General features: G+C 42.4%; 1 protein-coding gene across 1 annotated transcript in view; it reads left to right on the plus strand.

Moving 5' to 3' along the window:
• Window positions 1-10,266: 10,266 nt before the first annotated feature.
• The window catches only part of LOC110070327 (transcription factor Sp5), a 14,294-nt gene continuing 6,110 nt past the window's right edge, over window positions 10,267-18,450 (plus strand). The window contains exon 1 of the mRNA XM_020778002.3: window positions 10,267-11,921. Within this exon, the coding sequence (XP_020633661.3) occupies window positions 11,868-11,921 (54 nt within the window). The 5' untranslated portion in view covers window positions 10,267-11,867. The remainder of the gene's footprint in view (window positions 11,922-18,450) is intronic.

Genomic DNA, 18,450 nt, shown 5'->3' on the forward strand with positions numbered 1-18,450 from the left:
GTTTCAGATTTTCCCTTTTCATTCCTTTCCCGCACAAAATGGCACCACATCCAACACATCTACATGGAGAAGAACGAAAGTTAGAGAAACATAGTAAAAGAATGTCCTCCAGCAATAACCAGGATGCTCTAAACTCCTCCCAAACATATGGTAAACATATACTGTATGTTAGGAGCAGTTTCAGGATGTGAAATCCCAACCCTTGCAAAATGCAGGTCAAACACCCCGTGTTGGTTATGTTCCCAGAAACCTAGTTTGTGGTTTGCAGCCCTACTGTAAAAAGAAATTAAAACAAACAAAGAGTAAATACTAATGTTTTAAAAATCTGTAACTTTTCTGTAACTTTTTAAAAAATCTATCACTAATTGTTTGACTTACTAATTAATATTCTGGACATTGGAACAGCAGCTCGACCCAGCAATTTTTTTAAAATTAAAATTTTAAAAAGAGGTTTCCATGTTCTTATGTTCTAATAGAAATGGACACAAATCAGAAAAAATGGTGAGTAATTTTTACTTGTGATACAGCAAGGTTGATAAATCACGTATTATTAATTTACTGGTTTTTTTCTGATGAATCAATGAATTGATTTGTCAGTTTGTTTGTTTTTTACTTTAAAACCCTACTGTATAAAATGCCCCCTCCAAGCACCTAGAGACACGAAATTAGCAGGGAGGCATGCCTAAAGGCCTAATTTGCATATTTAATTTTTAAAACATTGGGAAAATAGGAGACGGGGTGCTTGCTCTATTGAAAAACAGCAAAAAAAATTTTTCCATCTGCTCCTAAGGGAATACAAGGAAGTTTTAAAAGGGGTAAGACTATAGGTTGTGCAAGGGGGCTAAGGACTCTAAGGAATGTTGGTGGGCCACAAAAATGATTCTGGAAGCCACATGGCCTTATGTTGCCCACTTCCAATTTATATCCATATTTGAACCAGATACTTATATCTGGCTCAAATAAGCTTGCAAATCAAGGCTGTTGCTACACATTCTTTCCTTTCCGCCATCAGGTATGCAGGTGTTTCTCAGCTCTAAGGGGGGGAAATCCAGCCTAAGGACACAAAAGGAATTTGTGCCCACATCTCTTCTTCACTGTTTGGAAAAGAACCATAAAGCAAGGTCTACTGGATGATCCTTCATCTGAGTCAGATAAAGATGCTTACTCCAGCTCCTTTAATTTCAAAGCAGTCTGTTGCTCTCCACCCAATCTACCCTGGTCATATCAGCCACCAATCCTGCTCTTTGCCATTTCCTTAATGCAGCCTTTCATCAGTGTATTCCTTCTTCTCCTTCCGCTCCTCCCAAAGGCTAGACATATGACTGTTTTAAATTTGGATGTGGTAGCTCTAAGCAATGGTCTATTACACTCTACCTAGTCTCCAAGGTCTTTCATTCAAGAAATTCTTCTCCTTTCTGGATTTCTTTCCTCATTTATTTTAGCTTGAATGATCATCTCTAAGAATCAATGCTTTGAACTTCTCATTACATCACTAAAGTAGTCAAGTTTTCTGCATTTTATGTACAACACAATTTCTTGGTTTTATTTTGGAAAATCATAGAATCATAGAAAAGTGAAGTTGGAAGGGGCCTACAAGGCCATCAAGTCCAACCCACTGGTCAATGCAGGAATACAATCAAAGCGTATCTGCCAGGTAATTATCTAGGTTTTTCTTGAATGCCTCCAGTGTTGGAGCACTCGCCAACTCCTAAGGTAACTGGTTCCACTGTCGTACTGCTCTAACAGTTAAGAAGTTTTTCCTGATATTCAACCGAAATATGGCTTTCTTTAACTTGAGTCCATTGTTGTGTGTCCTGTATTCTGGGATGATCAAGAACAGTTCTTGCCCCTCCTCTGTATGACAGCCTTTCAAATATTTGAAAAGTGCTATCATATCACCCCTCAGCCTTCTTTTCTCAAGGCTAAACATGCCCACTTCTTTCAGTCTTTCCTCATAAGGCGTGGTTTCCAGCCCCCTGATCATCCTTGTCGCCCTCTTCTGAACCTGTTCCAATTTGTTAGCATCCTTCTTGAAGTACGGTGTCTAGAACTGGACACAATACTCAAGGTGAGGCATAACCAGTGCTGAATAGAGGGGGACTAGCACCTGACGGGATTTGGAAACTATACTTCTATTAATGCACCCTAAAATAGCATTTGCCTTATTTGTAGCCACATCACACTGTTGGCTCATATTTAGCTTGTGATCTACGACAATTCCAAGCTCCTTCTCACTCGTAGTTTTGCTGAGCCAGGTATCCCCCATCTTATGTCTGTGCAGTTTGTTTCTTTTTCCGAGGTGCAGTACATTGCATTTATCCCTGTTAAATTTCATTCTGTTGCTTTAGGCCCAGTGCTCCATCCTATTAAGGTCATTTTGAATTTTGTTTCTCTCTTCTAGGGTATTAGCTATTCCTCCCAATTTTGTATCATCTGCAGATTTGACAAGCATTCCCTGCACTCCCTCATCCAAGTCATTAATAAAAATATTGAAGAGCACAAGGTCCAGGACTCAGCCTTGGGGTACCCTACTTGTTACCTCCTCCCAGTTAGAGAAGGACCCGTTAATCATCACCCTATGAATACAATTCTGTAGCCAATTGTGTATCCACCTGATACTTGATTTATCCAGCCCACACCTAGTTAGCTTGCTAATCAGGATATCATGGGGCACTTCATCAAAAGTCAAGATATACTATGTCTAAGCATTCCCTCTGTCTATCAGGGAGGTGATCAAAAAATGAAATCAAATTAGTTTGGCAGGATTTGTTCTTGACAAATCCATGTTGGCTTCTAGTTATTACTGTATTGTTTTCTAGGTGCTTGCACAATTACCGCTTTACGATCTGTTCCAGAATTTTGCCTGGGATTGATGTCAGGCTGACTGGCCTGTAGTTCTCAGGTTCCCCTTTTTGAAGATAGGGACAATATTGGCCCTCCTCCAATTTCCTGGTACCTCACCCGCTTCCCATTATTTCAAGAAAATAATGGATAGGGGTTCTGAGAGTTCTTCAGCCAATTCCTTCAGTACTCTCTGATGCAGTTCATCTGGCCCTGGAGATTTGAACTCATTCAAGGTGGTAAGATATTCCTTGACTATTTGTTAATCTATCTCCAGCTGCAATCCGGTTCCCCCCCCCCACTTGCACTTACCATTTGTTTGGAAGGTCATAGTCTGTTTTATGGGAAAAGACGGAACTAAAATAGGAATTGAGCACCTCTGCCTTTTCTTTGTCCTCTGTTACCATTTTTCCATCTCCATTGCAGAGCTGTGCCACTAAGTCTTTTGTTTGTCTTGCTACTCACATGCCTGAAGAATGCTTTTTTTATTGCTTTTAGTGTCTCTAGCTAACCTCAGCTCATTCCCAGCTTTTACCCTCCTAATGTCATCCCTGCATTTCCTTGCTACTTGTCTGTACTCCTCCTTGATGGCTTGGCTTTCCTTCCATTTCCTGTACATGTCTTTTTCGGTTTTTAGGTCCTCCCTGAGCTTTTTGTGAAGCACACTGGCCTTTTTTGCCACCTCCCCCCTTTTTGTAGTCGTGCCATTAGAATTTCATTTTTTAGAAGATCCCACCCTTCTTGGACTCCGTTTCTTGTTATGATCTCCAGCCATGGGACTTTACTTATCCTTGTTCTGAGATTATTAAAATTGGCTTTTTAAAAATCGAACAGAAGCGTTTGGTTACACTTTGCTTTCATTTCCTTTGAAATCAAGAATTCTAGAAGGACATGGTATCTCTCGCCTAGAGTTCCCCTTACTGCCACCTCCCCCACCAAGTCATCTTTGTTGGTCAGAATCAAGTCAAGAATAGCAAATCCTCTAGTTTCTTTCTCCACTTTTTGTAGGAGAAAATTATCAGCCACACAAGCCAGGAATTTCTTAGAAGGGCCCAACATATACCTGGATAATTGAAATCTCCCATTACTGCTACGTCGTGTCTCTTTGAAAACCCTACAATTTGTTTTTCAAAAGTTTTGTCCGCGTTCTCTCTTTGATTGGGTGGTCAGTTATTGACTCCAACTACCAAGTTCCTTTTGGTTTTTTTGCCCCAAGTAGATTGATCCAGATTCTCTCGATGGGACATCCACTCTCCTCCTCCTGTATTTCTCTGCAGGAATGTGTATTTTTGAGATACACTGCCACTCCACCTCCCTTTTTATTCTCTCTGGGGTTTTTTTGATCAGTTTATATCCCTCAATTGCTGTATTCCAGTCATGGGAGTCATCCCACCAAGTTTCAATTATTACTATCAGGTCATATTTACCCTCCTGAATTAAAATTTCCAGTTCTTCTTGTTTCTTTCCCATACTCCTGGCATTCATATTGTGCCCTGTTTGTCTTTGTACCTTTTAATGAATATTATTATGATTATTGCTATGTTTATTATTGTGATTATTATTGTTAATGTTATTATTGTTGCCCTTTTGATCAGTTTGGTCCATTCCTCTTATTGTGTGTAAGGCGTCATCTACCCTTAACTCTGTGCTTGTGTCTCCCTCCCCCTTCCAATTCAGTTTAAAGTCCTCCTGATGAAGTTCTTCATGTTGTGGGCAAACACATTCATCCCAGTGCTTGTTAGATGCAAGCCGTCTCTTGCTAGCAGTCCTTCTTCCAGGAAGCTTAGCCCATGGTCCTAAAAACCAGATCCCTCTTGTTGACACCACCTTCGTAGCCAATTATTCACCCAGAGGATCTTCCTTTCTCTTTCGATTCCTCTTCCGAGCACCGGTAGGATGGATGAAAAAACTATCTGGGCCCCAAAGTCCTTGAGTTTTCTTCCAAGAGCTTCAAAGTCAGAGGGTAGTCATTTGTTCCCACGTGGACAATGTTTATGAAGTCTTCTTTTCATACTCTCTGTTTACTAAATTTGTCAGGAAAGAGATAGTGGCATAAGACCAGAGCAGGGATGGGCAAGGTTTGGCCCTCCAAATGTAATTGGACTTCCATCAATCCTATCAACCATAGGTGGAGGGTGATGGGAGTGCAAACCTCTGAAGGAACAAAGATTTTAGGATGCTTGACACATCCATGCTTGTTTTTTGACATGCTCCAGCTCTCTGCCATGGGTGCATTTCTTTATACTGGGGGGGGGGACACCTAGTGGATTGTGATAACAAACAGCATGCAATCTTTACTATAGCTTTGTGGGGGATTTAGCAACATAGGTATGAACCCACATATTTTGTTTCAGTATACACTTTTGTGTGGCAGTATGGACCATAGGTCTTTGAGGCCCAAAACAACACATAACATTTTTATGCCACATAATTGAAAAGAAAATGAAGTTGAAGGGTATGTGGGTGTTAATAAAGCCATCTCTGGTGAGCTAACAAAAGCCAAATAACAGTGCCCCTTTTTTGTCATTCAGTCACCAATTTTGGCCGGTGAAAATGTAATCTGGGTGAACTCTTAACTGCACTCAAGAAGTCAAGAGCAGGCTGGGTGTTTATACTCTCCCTCCCCTCCTCTCTCTGTGCCATAATACCCACCTGCCTGAGCCGAGTGTTATACTGGCGCTTTCATCAATTGCAGTCAAGGGCAAACAGATTCTTCACTTGATTATTAGCTACCTGAAACTGGTGGGATTTGTGGGGAGATGCATAGGAAGATATGGTACATATTTTCATATGTGGTGGGAATGTGAAAAAGTACAAAGATTTTGGAAATTAATCTTTGAAGAATTAAATGACATATGTGGAAAAAGAAATAGAATTTAATCCTGAGATTGCTTTGTTATCAATATTTGAGAATGTAGAATATGATAAGATGATTAAAGAATTGATTACCAATTTATTAACAGCAGCTAGACTAATAAGAGATAGACAATGGAAATCAAAATTTGAATTTCAAATGGACGAATGGTACAATGAAATATGGAATATAGCTATAAATGATAAGTTAACTTGTAATTTAAAGGTTAAGAAAGGAGAGTTTAAAAAGAACAATTTTTTATGATATATGGCAGTGATGGCGAACCCATGGCACGCATACCATAGCTGGCACACAGAGCCTTTTCTGTGGCACACGAGCCATAAGTAGCTATAGAGAAATACTTACCCATCCTCCGATCCCAAATTTCAGCACTCCCCTCTGCTCATGCTGTGATCCAGCACAGGGGTGCAATGGCAACCATTACTAGTCTAGCCCAATGGGGGATTGGAAGACTGGTAAGTATTTCTTTGTTAATACCACTCGGGGGGGGGGGGACCACAAGCATTTAAACCTTGCAGTGCAGGAGCGGTTGTTTCTTCTAAACTAAAACCTCAGCATTCAGGTTTTAATTGCCGTATTGGCACTTTGAAATAAGTTGATTTTGTGTTGCCATTTGGGCACTCGAGCTCAAAAAGGTTCACCATCACTGATATATGGGGTAGATTTCTGGAATATGTGTTAACAAGAGGAAAAGGGAAAGCTCCAAATCAAGAATCAATGCAGTCCTGGAGAAGAGGACAGTAAAGGAAGAAGAAGAATATAGATTGAGGAAGAAGAAGATTATGGCAAGAGGCCCCATCTGTGGTGGTGGGGAACACAGTCCATTTGTAGTTTGGTTTATGTTTTTTATGCTTATATTATAGTTAAAATAAAAAGAAAAGGTGGGGAAGGAAACTGCCTTATACTGGGTGAAACTATTGATCCACACTTTTACTGTTAGCTCTAACTGGCCATAACTCACCAAGGTTTCAGGCTTAATGTTTTTTCCTAGTCCCTACTCAGATATCCTCACTCTGGCCTGTAGTTTCCCATCAAAGTATTAGCCAGGCCTGATTCTGCTTAGCTTCCCAAAACAGAAAGGATATGTTGTAGATAGATGAAAGCTGAAGAATGTCTGTTGTAGCAATACACAGTCTAATCACCCACACTCGGTTTCTTAACTAGATGAGTTCCCTTTGCGCTGGTCTAAATGCCATTGGATAGAATAATTGGTTTGGATTAGAACCAGCAGGGCCGCCTTCTCCATGGAGAGAATTCTCTGTGCCTTTAACAGGACCGGTTGTCAACAGAGATGCAGCCGCCGGGAAAGCTGCACCTGTTGAAGTTCTGTCTGCTGTGTAACTGTTTTTACAAAGAGCTTGTCCTCTCAAAGTGTAGCAGTCCTGGTGATTCTTAATCCCACCTTGTTTGTGGGTGGGTGTTTTATATCCTGCTCTTCAATATCAAAAAGGAAAAATCTTTCGTGCCTTATCAGAGGCACATACGGGGGGGGGGGAATTGCTGCTCACTTAAGCCAACCTGACCTAAAGAGCAAAAGTCTGCAAACAAGTGGGTTTGAGCCTGACATGTAGATGAGAATAGAGTCAGGGTCATCCCAAAGCCCAGGGCCCTGCTGTGGATGATGAGGTGGGGAGAAGAACCCAGCCGGAGAGCTTTGTGAGCCAGTTCAAAGTGATGCACAGTTGTTTGCACTTCAAAGGGCTGAGCCGGGACCATACAGGGAAGCAGGAAATGGTGTAAAGCAATTAACAAATGTGTTACAATGGGTAGATTAAAGAGCGTTCTCATGTGGCAACATCCACACACACTGGTTTTGTTAGAGTTCCAATACACCATTGCAAACAGCATAAGTATATGTAGGAAAAGATAGCATTGCCAGTGGAATACTGGGGGAAAAAATAATGCAAATAGAAAGAAGCACCTGCACAGGTGTGCTTAACTATCTAACTAATAAATTGAAACATGAAACAGACAGACAGACAGATAGATAGGTGAAGATAAACAGACAAGACGATTTAACACACTCTCAAAAGCACTCACAGGTTAGTCATACTTAGAGCAGACCTATTGAAATTGGTGAGACTTTAGTTATAATTAATTTGCCTCATTGATTTTGGTAGTTCTAAGTATAATGAGGTTTCCCAGTGTGGTGTAGTAGATAGAGTGACAGACTAGGGCTCTGGGGAACAGGGTTTAAATCCCCACTCAATCACAGAGGGGTGGAACTGGCAAAACCACGCCTTAAATATCTCCCTTATCTTGAAAACCCTATTAGGGTTGCTCTAGGTTGGTTCCAACTGGATGGCACAGAATGCATGAAAGTACTTTATAATGAAAGCTAGACCGGATCAAATTTGAATGCAGACATGTGAACGAAGTGCCTTTAAAATTTATAATACACAATATTACTGTTGTTTGAGAAATTCCACAAAACTGGTCCATCGAAGTTTAATTCTTACAATGTTCAGGATATAAATGATGCTAGCTTTGAAAACTATATCCTCAAGTACATGTTTTCTAGATGCTGGAGGAAGTTACACAAATCTTAGGACTATGCCTTTCATCATGATGACTCTACAGGATGTGTATAACTGCTGCTTGATATCCTGATTAATTACATCCTGTCAAGTTAATTCTGATTTATAGTGATACTGTCCATGATTTTCTAGGTAGAGAGTACTCAGAAGTGGTTTCCTATCCCCTTCTTCTAAGGCCTGTCTGTGACTGTGCAGCTTGCCCAGGGCTACACAGGCTGGCTCTTCTCCCAAGAAGCACAGCAGGCAATCACACTTCAACTGCTTGATGTCCTAGAGATAAATAAATCTGGTTTGACATTGAACAACCATTTGAGATGTGCAGTAGAAATGAATGGCCTGCTGATTAAGACAACCTCGGAAGTACTCAGACTCAACATTTGATCACATTTCGTAGTGGTATTACTACAGCACCAAGGAGTGAATTCGCAGTAAGTAAATTCTAGTTTGGTGACCTATCAAAACCAGATTTATCTACACATACAGTTTGGAATCAAAATTAAAAGGTGGGAGGACCTTGAAATAGCATTTCATTTCTGGATCAAACTTCCAGACGTGCAATTCTTCATTCCGCATGCAGCATAAGGGCCACACAATGTCTACAACACAGTTAGTACTGGCAACCATTCATTGTTCCAAATAATTATTTCTGTTGTGCACACTTGTATTCCTTATTACAACCACACACCAGAACAACAACAATCATCATCATAAAGAGATGCACCCATCACATACAGACTCAATGCCTAAAATTTGCTTTGACAAATGAACATCATTTTGTACCAAACGATGGAATCACCACCTCAAACTTAAGAGTTCCCATCTGTGAATACTGTGGGAGGTAAGAAGGAGGATGTCTAAAAATAACACATGGGGAACAGCCGTGGTGCTACTGTATCTTCCTCCAAGGCGTGGCTGAAGGTGCTTTCTGCCAGCATATTCTGCCCATCAGTCATGGCTTGATCTATCTGTCCTCCTACCACAACACATAGCCTGGATAGCCATCCATCTCTGTCTCAGCAACCACATTCTGGCAACCTCCTGGCCTGTCAGGGCATCCTACAGATAGGCAAATATCTGGTGCAAGCAATTGACTTCTTAGCATCTCATCCCACAGACAGAACCGGGATCTTCAAAGAGTCAAATGAAAGCAAGGCAAAACACCTGCATACCTTTACCAGGAAAGGTCTGTCTGTCATTCTTGCTCCTTGGTGGACACAAAGGTGCACAGAGGCAGGACAACAAAATTTTACACAGAAACAGATGCAAGTTATGCTTCTGCTCAAGCAACTTTCTGATGGTTCCTCAAGGGATAGCTAACACCCCTTTGGCAAAACAAATACCGGTAAACAAAATAGCCAAAACACCAACTGCCTGAAACCCTGCGAAAAGGAGAAAAATAATAACATACATTGAAGCACATTGTTTTCTAATCTTGACCTTGCCGCTTGCTGTTGAATTGCAAAAAACATACCTGGAACTCCAATGGTCTACTGGTGGCCATCTATTTCCATGTGTACCCAGTCTAGCAACTTATACTGATTACGGATCAGTTAAATTTTCAATGAAATTCAATGAAAGATAATTTCCCTCTCCTTCATCAGAAATGTCTGAGAATTGCACCCTCATAAAGTATATTATCATCACTGTTCTCTTATTCATGTGGGTTCCCTAATGATACTTTACAGAAGTATGGAAGCAAAACAATGCAAATGCCAGCCCGAAGGAAGACTGGATTTGTCAAAGAGATCCTTGTGGGGAACCTCAGCTTATATGACCCTGGACCCAAGCTGCCCAGCTCTCCCCCACGTCATTTGCAAGCCAAACTCTCCACCCTGGCCAGGCCGTGAATCCATTTTGTCTTCTGGCATCATCAGGCTCTTTTGCTCTCCACCCTGAGTTCCCACATTTTTTTCTCTGTTACCAAACTCCTCTGAGTGTATTTTTGGAATTATCCTGGAATTCTACTGGGGGCAGCATTTGGTGCTAAGGTGCTTCCCAGGCATTTTAGCCCTAATGCATCATTGGAAGCGGGAAGCAAGAGCTAAGAAGGGAAGTGCAAGTATACGTGCAACACTGGCTCCTTTCACAGTCCTGGGACAGAGGCACACGCTGCAGACCGCTCCGAGCCCACAGTGGCTGTGATGATCGTGCACTGAAGCACCTTAGTGCTAGTAAAGTTACGACACTAGTCCTGGTAAACCCTGTGATCTCCCATCACCAAAACAGCAAAAATAAAAACGGGGTGGGAAAAACAATATGGGACGAATTCTGCATCTGGAAAGCCTGACCTGATCAAGGCATTTGCTTGTCTAGTTAAAACAGACAGATCTCAAGTGCTGCTGGCTGAGGATGTCTAGGAGATCCGATCATACAGCCCATACCATCCTTGTAAAAATGCTTTGCTCTTGTGCCTTTGAGTACATTGTACATACCTTTGGTTACCAGGTTAATGACAGAGGGTGTGTTTAATGATTAATGTGTCAAAAATTGGCCTTTCCCCCAGCCCTAATCCTCATCACCCATCCACCTAATCCAAAAGGTCTCAGATGGACTGGCTACTTTTAGAAAGAGGCTTTGAGACTGGGTGCATTCTGTGTGGGGTGAGAAAGAGTTGCCCACTCCCTATGCTGAACCCGGCCAACACAGAACGCCTTTTAGAAGGCCTCTAATGGAGACCTACCCCAATAAAACGAGGAAGTTATTTTACTGGCAGAATGGGGGCGCAGGCTCTAAATATCAGCCCTAGCACACGGAACTGGGCCTGGAAACAGCTTAAGTACCAGTCCAGCCGGTGGAGCATTGGCCTCACATGAGTGTACAGACCAGTCCTAACTAGAGGGTGTGCATCATGCATACAGAACCTAGGTATGCATATAGCATGGGCCAAAAGACCAGGAGCAGCAGCAGCAAACTTTGGAAAAGTTAGTTTTTAAAATATGAGATATGCTGGCTGGAGGATTTTGCATCCTGTAGTCCAAAAAATGTAATTTTTCCAGGTTTGACCAGTAGTCAGGAACTCTGATTCCCCCCCCCCCCCGTGTGTCTTCATTTCTGCAGAGACAAGAGCAGGAACGGGTCTATCATGCGTAAGACGCTGCACAGGATGCTGTCGTTCCCCCTCACAAACGATGACATTTCGGAGTCGCGACTGGTCTGCCTCCTGCCCTGTCCTTTCCCTCCTGGCACTGCACCTTTAAAGAGATAAAAAGAAGAACCCTTCGCGCTCCCGATCGCGCACAAGCCTAATCAGCCCCCTTTTGCATCCATAACAAGCACCCCAGCGGGGGTGCCCAGCACTTAAAGGAGATCTAGCCAGGCCCCTCTTTGAAATCATTCAATCTATTTTAATGATTGGTTCGCTCTCCCGACTTCAAAGGCGCCTCCAATCGCCACTCCTGATAGGCTGAAGGAAAGCCAAAAAACAAAACCGAAAAGAAAAAAAAAGAGGGAGGGAGGCATAGTTGGGTGGGAGAGTGATCGCGGGAAGGGAGAAGATGCAGACCGAGGAGGAAAGCAGGATTTCGCAGAGAGGGAAGAGAGAGAGAACCTGATTTTCGCGCCTCTGCTGTTTTCCCACCTCAATTGGAGACCATGGTATTTCTCCCTGACCCCCGATGGCCCCTGTGATTGTTCAGAACTTGGAGAACATCTCACCCACCTTCATGCAGGTATGAGATTATTTGGAATAAAAGTGGCCTGGCCACCTGGAGTGAGGGTGGACCAGCGCAGAAAGCTTCTCTTTGCCCTTTCCAGTGTATGTGGGTTGTTTTTGGATTATGTTATATTATTTTTTTAAGAACCCAGGGAAGAGCTGTGCTAATCTGTTGCAGAAAAATCAGAGAGGGGCCTTGTATAACATTCAAGACTATCAAGTTTTCATTGGCATAAGTTTTTGTGCACTGTCGCCTTCTTCGGATGCCTTTGATGAAATGGGCAATGTAGTCCGTGAAGGCTCCCACCAGATTGACTTTGATAGTCTCTAGGAGGCACCACAAAAATCTTTGGCGTCGTTGCCAGCTTGAAATCCAACAAGTGTGGATGCTCCTCCTGGCAGCTCAGATGCATTAGTGTGTACAGTGGGGGGGGGGAGGCTTCACCTGTTGATTTTTCAGGCTGATGTGCAACGGCTAAGAAGGTGGAGGTGGGTTGGGAAATGAGGGTCCTAGATTTATAGTGCCTGGTTTGTTTGTTCAGAGGGAAGTCCCTATTAAATCAATACTTTTACTCCCAAAAATAACCTAAATGTGGCACTGAAGTCAATGCAGAGTATGGAAAGGGAAAGAGCACACATTCAAGGATGCTGTTATTGTGATTTGAATATCTGTACCTAGACTTTCAATTCAAGAAACAGCTAACAAGATGTAATGAACACAACAAGGCAAAAGAAAAATTGCTGGCTAGCTCAGTGGTTTAGGTATCTGGCTGGGAGTTCAATTCCCCAGGGTGACTCCTTGACAGGGACTGGATTCAATGGGTCCCTTCCAGCTCTGCAGTTCTAAGAAATACAGAATCAGTACCAGCATAACCTGCTTAACTTGGATGTCCACAAAAGGACAACAGGTTTATTGATGTGCCTGGAAGCTGTGAGACTGAATATCACCTTTTACTATGCAGCAAAGTACTGTATAGTGGCTTATTCTTGGCATTTTTGAAATCATGATCTCATCCTGTCAGCTCAGGGCCCTGTGGCAGGATCCCTTAAGCATTTAGCTGCAATATCTCCTTAGATCAGTTTATCTTATCCTGATCATTACGGTGACCCAGTTTAGGCTTCAAAACTACTTGTTCATGTCAAGGAATAGGACAAGAATGGCAGAGCGGGAACAGCATTGTGAGCAGGTCTTGTAGCAAAACAGGCTGGACCAGAACAATGAGAACAGCAGACTTTCAAAACAGTGAGACCTCTTTTACCTCTGGACCTTTTAGTGATTCTGTCAGGACAAGAGGGTGACATGAAGCAGGTAAGGATGTTTTTTAACTTAGTGGTTTCAGCTAGGATCCAGAAGCACAGAAGCACAGAACAAAACAAGACCATTCCTAGAGTGTGTGAATTAAATGTGTGCAGATTTGTGTTTTTGAGTAACAGCCTGTTACTGAGGGGTGCTGGGAGATGTAGTTAGAAAACACAAATCTGCTCATATCTAGTGTCAATTATTACCTAGAATCCAGACATTAAAAATATTAAAGCTGACTCAGTTTACCCTCATAATGCCTTAGGCAGGGAAAGAATTTACACTGCATTTGGTCAGGATTTTAGAAAGAGTGCTTTGACTGGAGCTCCAAATATATTATCAGTATCTATTTATGATTCTTTGAAAAGAGAGACTAGGATTTTCATTGGATATTTGTTATACAAAATCAACATATAGTTGTGTATAATGACTACCCATCAACATTTGCTTTTATTTACCAAAAAAATCTAATACAAATATTACATAACTTGTTTCTTTTGGTGAATCAAAATTGGTACAGACTATCTTCATTCAACCTTCTAGGGCAAAAACATATCACACGATGCTAGGATGCAGTATAAGAGGTGGAAAGATAGTTCAGTGGTACATGATGTACCTGGAGAAAGTTGCAATCTCAGTTCCCTGTATCTCCAGTTAAACAGATGGGAAGATGTTCTCCCTGACACTCCAGAGAAGTGCTTCCAGTCAATGCAGACAACATTGATTTAGAATAGATGGACAAAGAATGAGCTGATAGGAGGCAGGCTCTTATTTTCCTTTCAGTAGGAATATTTGGAATTTTAATTTCTAGAGCAGGGTGCCCGACCTGTAGTGTGTGCCTGTGGTTTTTCCCTCTTGCAGTCCCTCAGATCAGTAGGACACCTCCACCTTTCCCCATAGCTCACCTAGGCTGCAGGAGGAAAGCATTGTTCTTCTCCAGGAGTAGCAAATAAAGAGAAATCTCTTTAGCAGTGATTAGTACAGAGTGAGTGTCTGTATGTCTGTGTGTACTGAGATGAGTATGTGTATGTGTGGATATGGGCACAGGTGTACAAGTATGTTACTCTCCATTTATGCATATGCAACTCCCCTTGCAAAGCTGGCTGTGGCCCTCGGGTTTAAAAAAGGTGCTGTTCACCCCTGATTGAGGCCAAGATTTTTTTTATATATGTGCGGCTCTTGAGAGTCCCCTGGACTGCAAGGAGAACAAACCTATCAGTTCTAAAGGAAATCAACCCTGAATGCTCACTTGAGGGACAGATCCTGAAGCTGAGGCTCCAGTACTTTGGCCATCTCATGAGAAGAAAAGAGTCCTTGGAAAAAACCTTGATGTTAGGAAGGTGTGATGGCAAGAGGAGAAGGGGACGACCGAGGATGAGATGGCTGGACAGTGTCTGCGAAGCAACCAACATGAACCTGACACAACTCCGGGAGGCAGTGGAAGACAGGAGGGCCTGGCGTGCTCTGATCCATGGGGTCACGAAGAGTCGGACACGACTAAACGACTAAACACACACACACACACGGCTAACGAGGCTATTCGATAAGCAATGATAATGACAGTACAAACCATTTATTTTGGACTTTAGAGAAAATGCTTCATCACCTCAGTTGTCCTGACAACAATCTCAATGCTTGATGACGGTCAACCCCAGTCCCCAGGGTAGGTCACAAGTCAGGCGCTCCTCACCTTATGCTCACTCTCTTACTAACACCACCTGTTCTTAGTCAACTTGAGCCAAGGTAAACCCAGGTTCCTCTGTCTGTCAGTGTACGTTGCTCCTGAGCTTGAAAATCTTCCTTTTTTTTTGAGACTACCAACTCCCAGAATTCCCTGGGCAACAACTGTGGGAGAGATAGTCTTAAAAAAATAAAACTTGTCCAGGCTATTCTCATGAACAGGGAAACAACCGGTCAAGCCTCTTGTTTCTGCTGATCAATGCTTAGTCTGTCCTGGCTTCCCCTTTTTGTGACTCACCTGGTTAAAACGGTCTAGACCAGTAGCTCCCAGGTTTGATCCCCAGATGTTCTTGGATTAAAATTCCCAGAAGCCTTCACCACTAACTATGCTGTCCAGGATTTCTGGGAGTTGCAGTCCAAGACCATCTGGGGACCCAAGCCTGGGAACCACTGGTCTAGACCACTGGTTCTTAACCTTGGGTTATTCAGGAGTTTTGGACTGCAACTCCCAGAAGCCTTCACCACCAACTGTGCTGGCTGGGGTTTCTGGGAGTTGCAGTTCAAAAACATCCGAGTAACAAAGGTTAAGAACCACTGGTCTAGACAATGTGGAGGAAGAGGGTGCACACAAATAAGCAATTGAAGGTGTAAATAGAGAACAAATCTAACACAGCAGTCCAATTAAGAAAATCAGTAAGGCAAGAAAAGGAATAGTAAATGAATAGGAGAAAACCAGGAAAAGAAATCCTAAAGCAGCAATAGTGAGTCTGCCTACACTCAAAATGGCATAATTTGTGGAGAATAGCTAGATATTCTCTGAAGGTCCCACAGTAGTCAGCTAAGCTTTTTGTTCTGATTGGCACAGGGTGGAGAAGGCCAGCTCCAAAAGAGTGTGGTGCCAAATTTTATGCTGTTTAATTCAGGGTGTGTTTGAGGGACACTGGCCACCAGTTGGCCAATGGATAATCATATTTGTATGAACAAGAGCAGTAACAGCCATGTTGACACAAAATAAATGCTAGCTTGTTTTACAGTAATACCTTTACGGTCCAACCAAATTACCTCGATCAGCCTGTAAAGGTGCCACCTCAAAATGGTGTCTGGAGTATATCAGCAGGAGCTGCTCAGGCAAAAGACAATCAACATTAGAATTCACCTCAGGAAGATGAGAAACAGTAGGCAATATCATCCCCATGGTGCAGGTGAGGACTGAAACAAAGAAAACAGTGTTTCATCCCAAAGAGATACCTTGTGAATTCTAGGCCAAGGAAACATCCTGATTCTGTCTCATAGCTGTTGTCCCACATTAGAAGGCAGGGCGGTCGAACCTCTGAATGGCTAGATTTGGGGGCTGCAACTCCCATCTCTCATAATCATTCACTATGGGCAGTGCTGGCTGGAGCTTCTGGGATATGAAGTGCAAGAACCACTGAAAGGCCAAAGGTTTGAGACCCCCCAGGTACAAAGCAAGGCTTACAACATGTGTGGGTTACAGTCCAGACAGATTCACTTTTGATTTTTTTCACATCATGTCAGTTTATAGTAGGGATGGGTGCTTGAATCATGGGACTCGCTGTCAAGTCACACTTAAGTCACACAGGTGACTTGGCTCAGAGGGCCCCCCCTCCCAAAAGACTCAGATGCAACTCATGACTAAGAACCCACCCACCCCTCCCTTTTTCCTGGGCAGAGGGGAAAAGCTTGTTTAGAATAGGGACTCGGACTTGGGGCTTGGGACTGGGGACTTGGTACGAAAGACTCAGACTCAGACCCAAAGACTTGCCAACATCTCTGGTTTATGAATCGGTAATTGCTACCAGTGTTTACATGTTATGCTTTCAGGAAGTCTGCTGGGAAAGTACCATGTAGTCCATGATACTTAGGGTTACAGCTCAATCCAAATAATAATGAGGTGCTAATGATACCATGTTCCACTTGTTCTGGACTGGGTGGTACTTGCTCTAAAAAGGATAGTACTTGCTCTCTGTCTTGGGACATTCCTACAGAGGATTCAGATTCATCCCTTGAGATTTGAGATACATACTGTATAAAACAGTTTTCATTGCCTGCGGCTCACACCAGCTGCAATTCATGTTGGACATGGATCGTTGGGCCACTGTGACACATGCTCCGAACTTCCAGGTTAGAACACTGAAATGGTTTGTGTTTGGGGTCGCCTTTGAAGGCTGTTCAGAAAATATCATTAACTCAAAATCAAACACAACACTGCTGCTAACCATGATAAGGAAATAGGAAACAGTCCTGAACCAGTTTCTGCTCTATTTCTGAACACAATTCAGAGTATGCTGGGGTTCACCTTTAATATCTTACATGGCTTGGGTCCAGAGTATCTTGAGCATTGTAGGCTCTGACATGAGCCTCCCTGCACATTGAGGTCATTTTCAAGACTTCCTCCTGACCCAGGTGAGACACATGGAAGGACTTTCTCTGTATGCTACTCCGTTTATAGAAAACTGTGTGAGGCTTGCCTGGGGCAAATACAAATGTCCATTCAGCACCATTCCAATATTTTAAAAAACATTCCCTGGCTGTTAGTTCTTTAAAGATTCCTTGACAGATTTTTAAATATCTAACTGCTTCTTTTATTTTGCTGCTTGTCGAATCAGCTGCTGTTATGTGAGGTGTTTTTGTATGCCACCCAGGCAATGATTTTAACTGGAGGAGGGTACAAATTCACAAATAAAGGAGCCAGCCTATTTACTCAGGAACAAGTTCCACTGAGCGCAATGAGGGGCACTTATTCCAAAGGAAACATGAACCAGACAGTGCCTTTAATTTTGGCTTGAGGAACTATCAAGATTTCAAAGCCTGTCCCCTCTTCCTCCCCATGGCCGGTTCCTATATTTCACCTGCTTTCTCTGTTAAAAAAATTATGGGGGAAAATGAGATGGCTAACTGAGAAAAGCCCAGTTCTAAATTCCAGGCATTGTTCCTTGTTCTCCTTCTACAGGGTATGAGGAAGATAAATTATCATCGAAAGCTCATTTTTTGTTTTATGTTCTTAATGATCCAATAAAGGTATAATCTGTTCCTGAATTTGTATTGTTTTGAGGACCTTACGGCCTTGCCCTGATTTTTTTTCTACAAGGTCTGTCTCCCTCAAGTGCCTCTTTATACACAAGTGGCATTTCCGCAAAGAAAGAATCTAGATGATGTTTAACATGTCCTTGGTGATAATTAGGCCTTAACTGACTATTTCCTTGCAAACCTGAGGGATAACTAACAACGCCGGAGGAAGGCACTGTCTGAATTACAGTAAATACTTGGAAATGATCCTTGGGTGCTCTACTTTGGGTCATTTTTAAAAAGGTTAAAATATTTCAAAAATCTATTTTGCTAGAAGCAGAAAATCACTCAGATTTGTGAATTTAAAAAAAGTGAAAGGACAGAAAGTTTGCTGCCTTTTAATGCCATTCCTCCGGCTGAAGAACCATTTCTTATTTCTAATGTTCAAACCAGGCTTAAATCCTTTGTTGTTGTTATCACTCTGTGCCATCAAGTTGGAACCAATTTATAGCAACCATAATAGGGTTTTCAAGGTAAG

The sequence above is a fragment of the Pogona vitticeps genome, chromosome 2 (genome assembly GCF_051106095.1).
Source record: "Pogona vitticeps strain Pit_001003342236 chromosome 2, PviZW2.1, whole genome shotgun sequence".
NCBI lineage: Eukaryota > Metazoa > Chordata > Lepidosauria > Squamata > Agamidae > Pogona > Pogona vitticeps.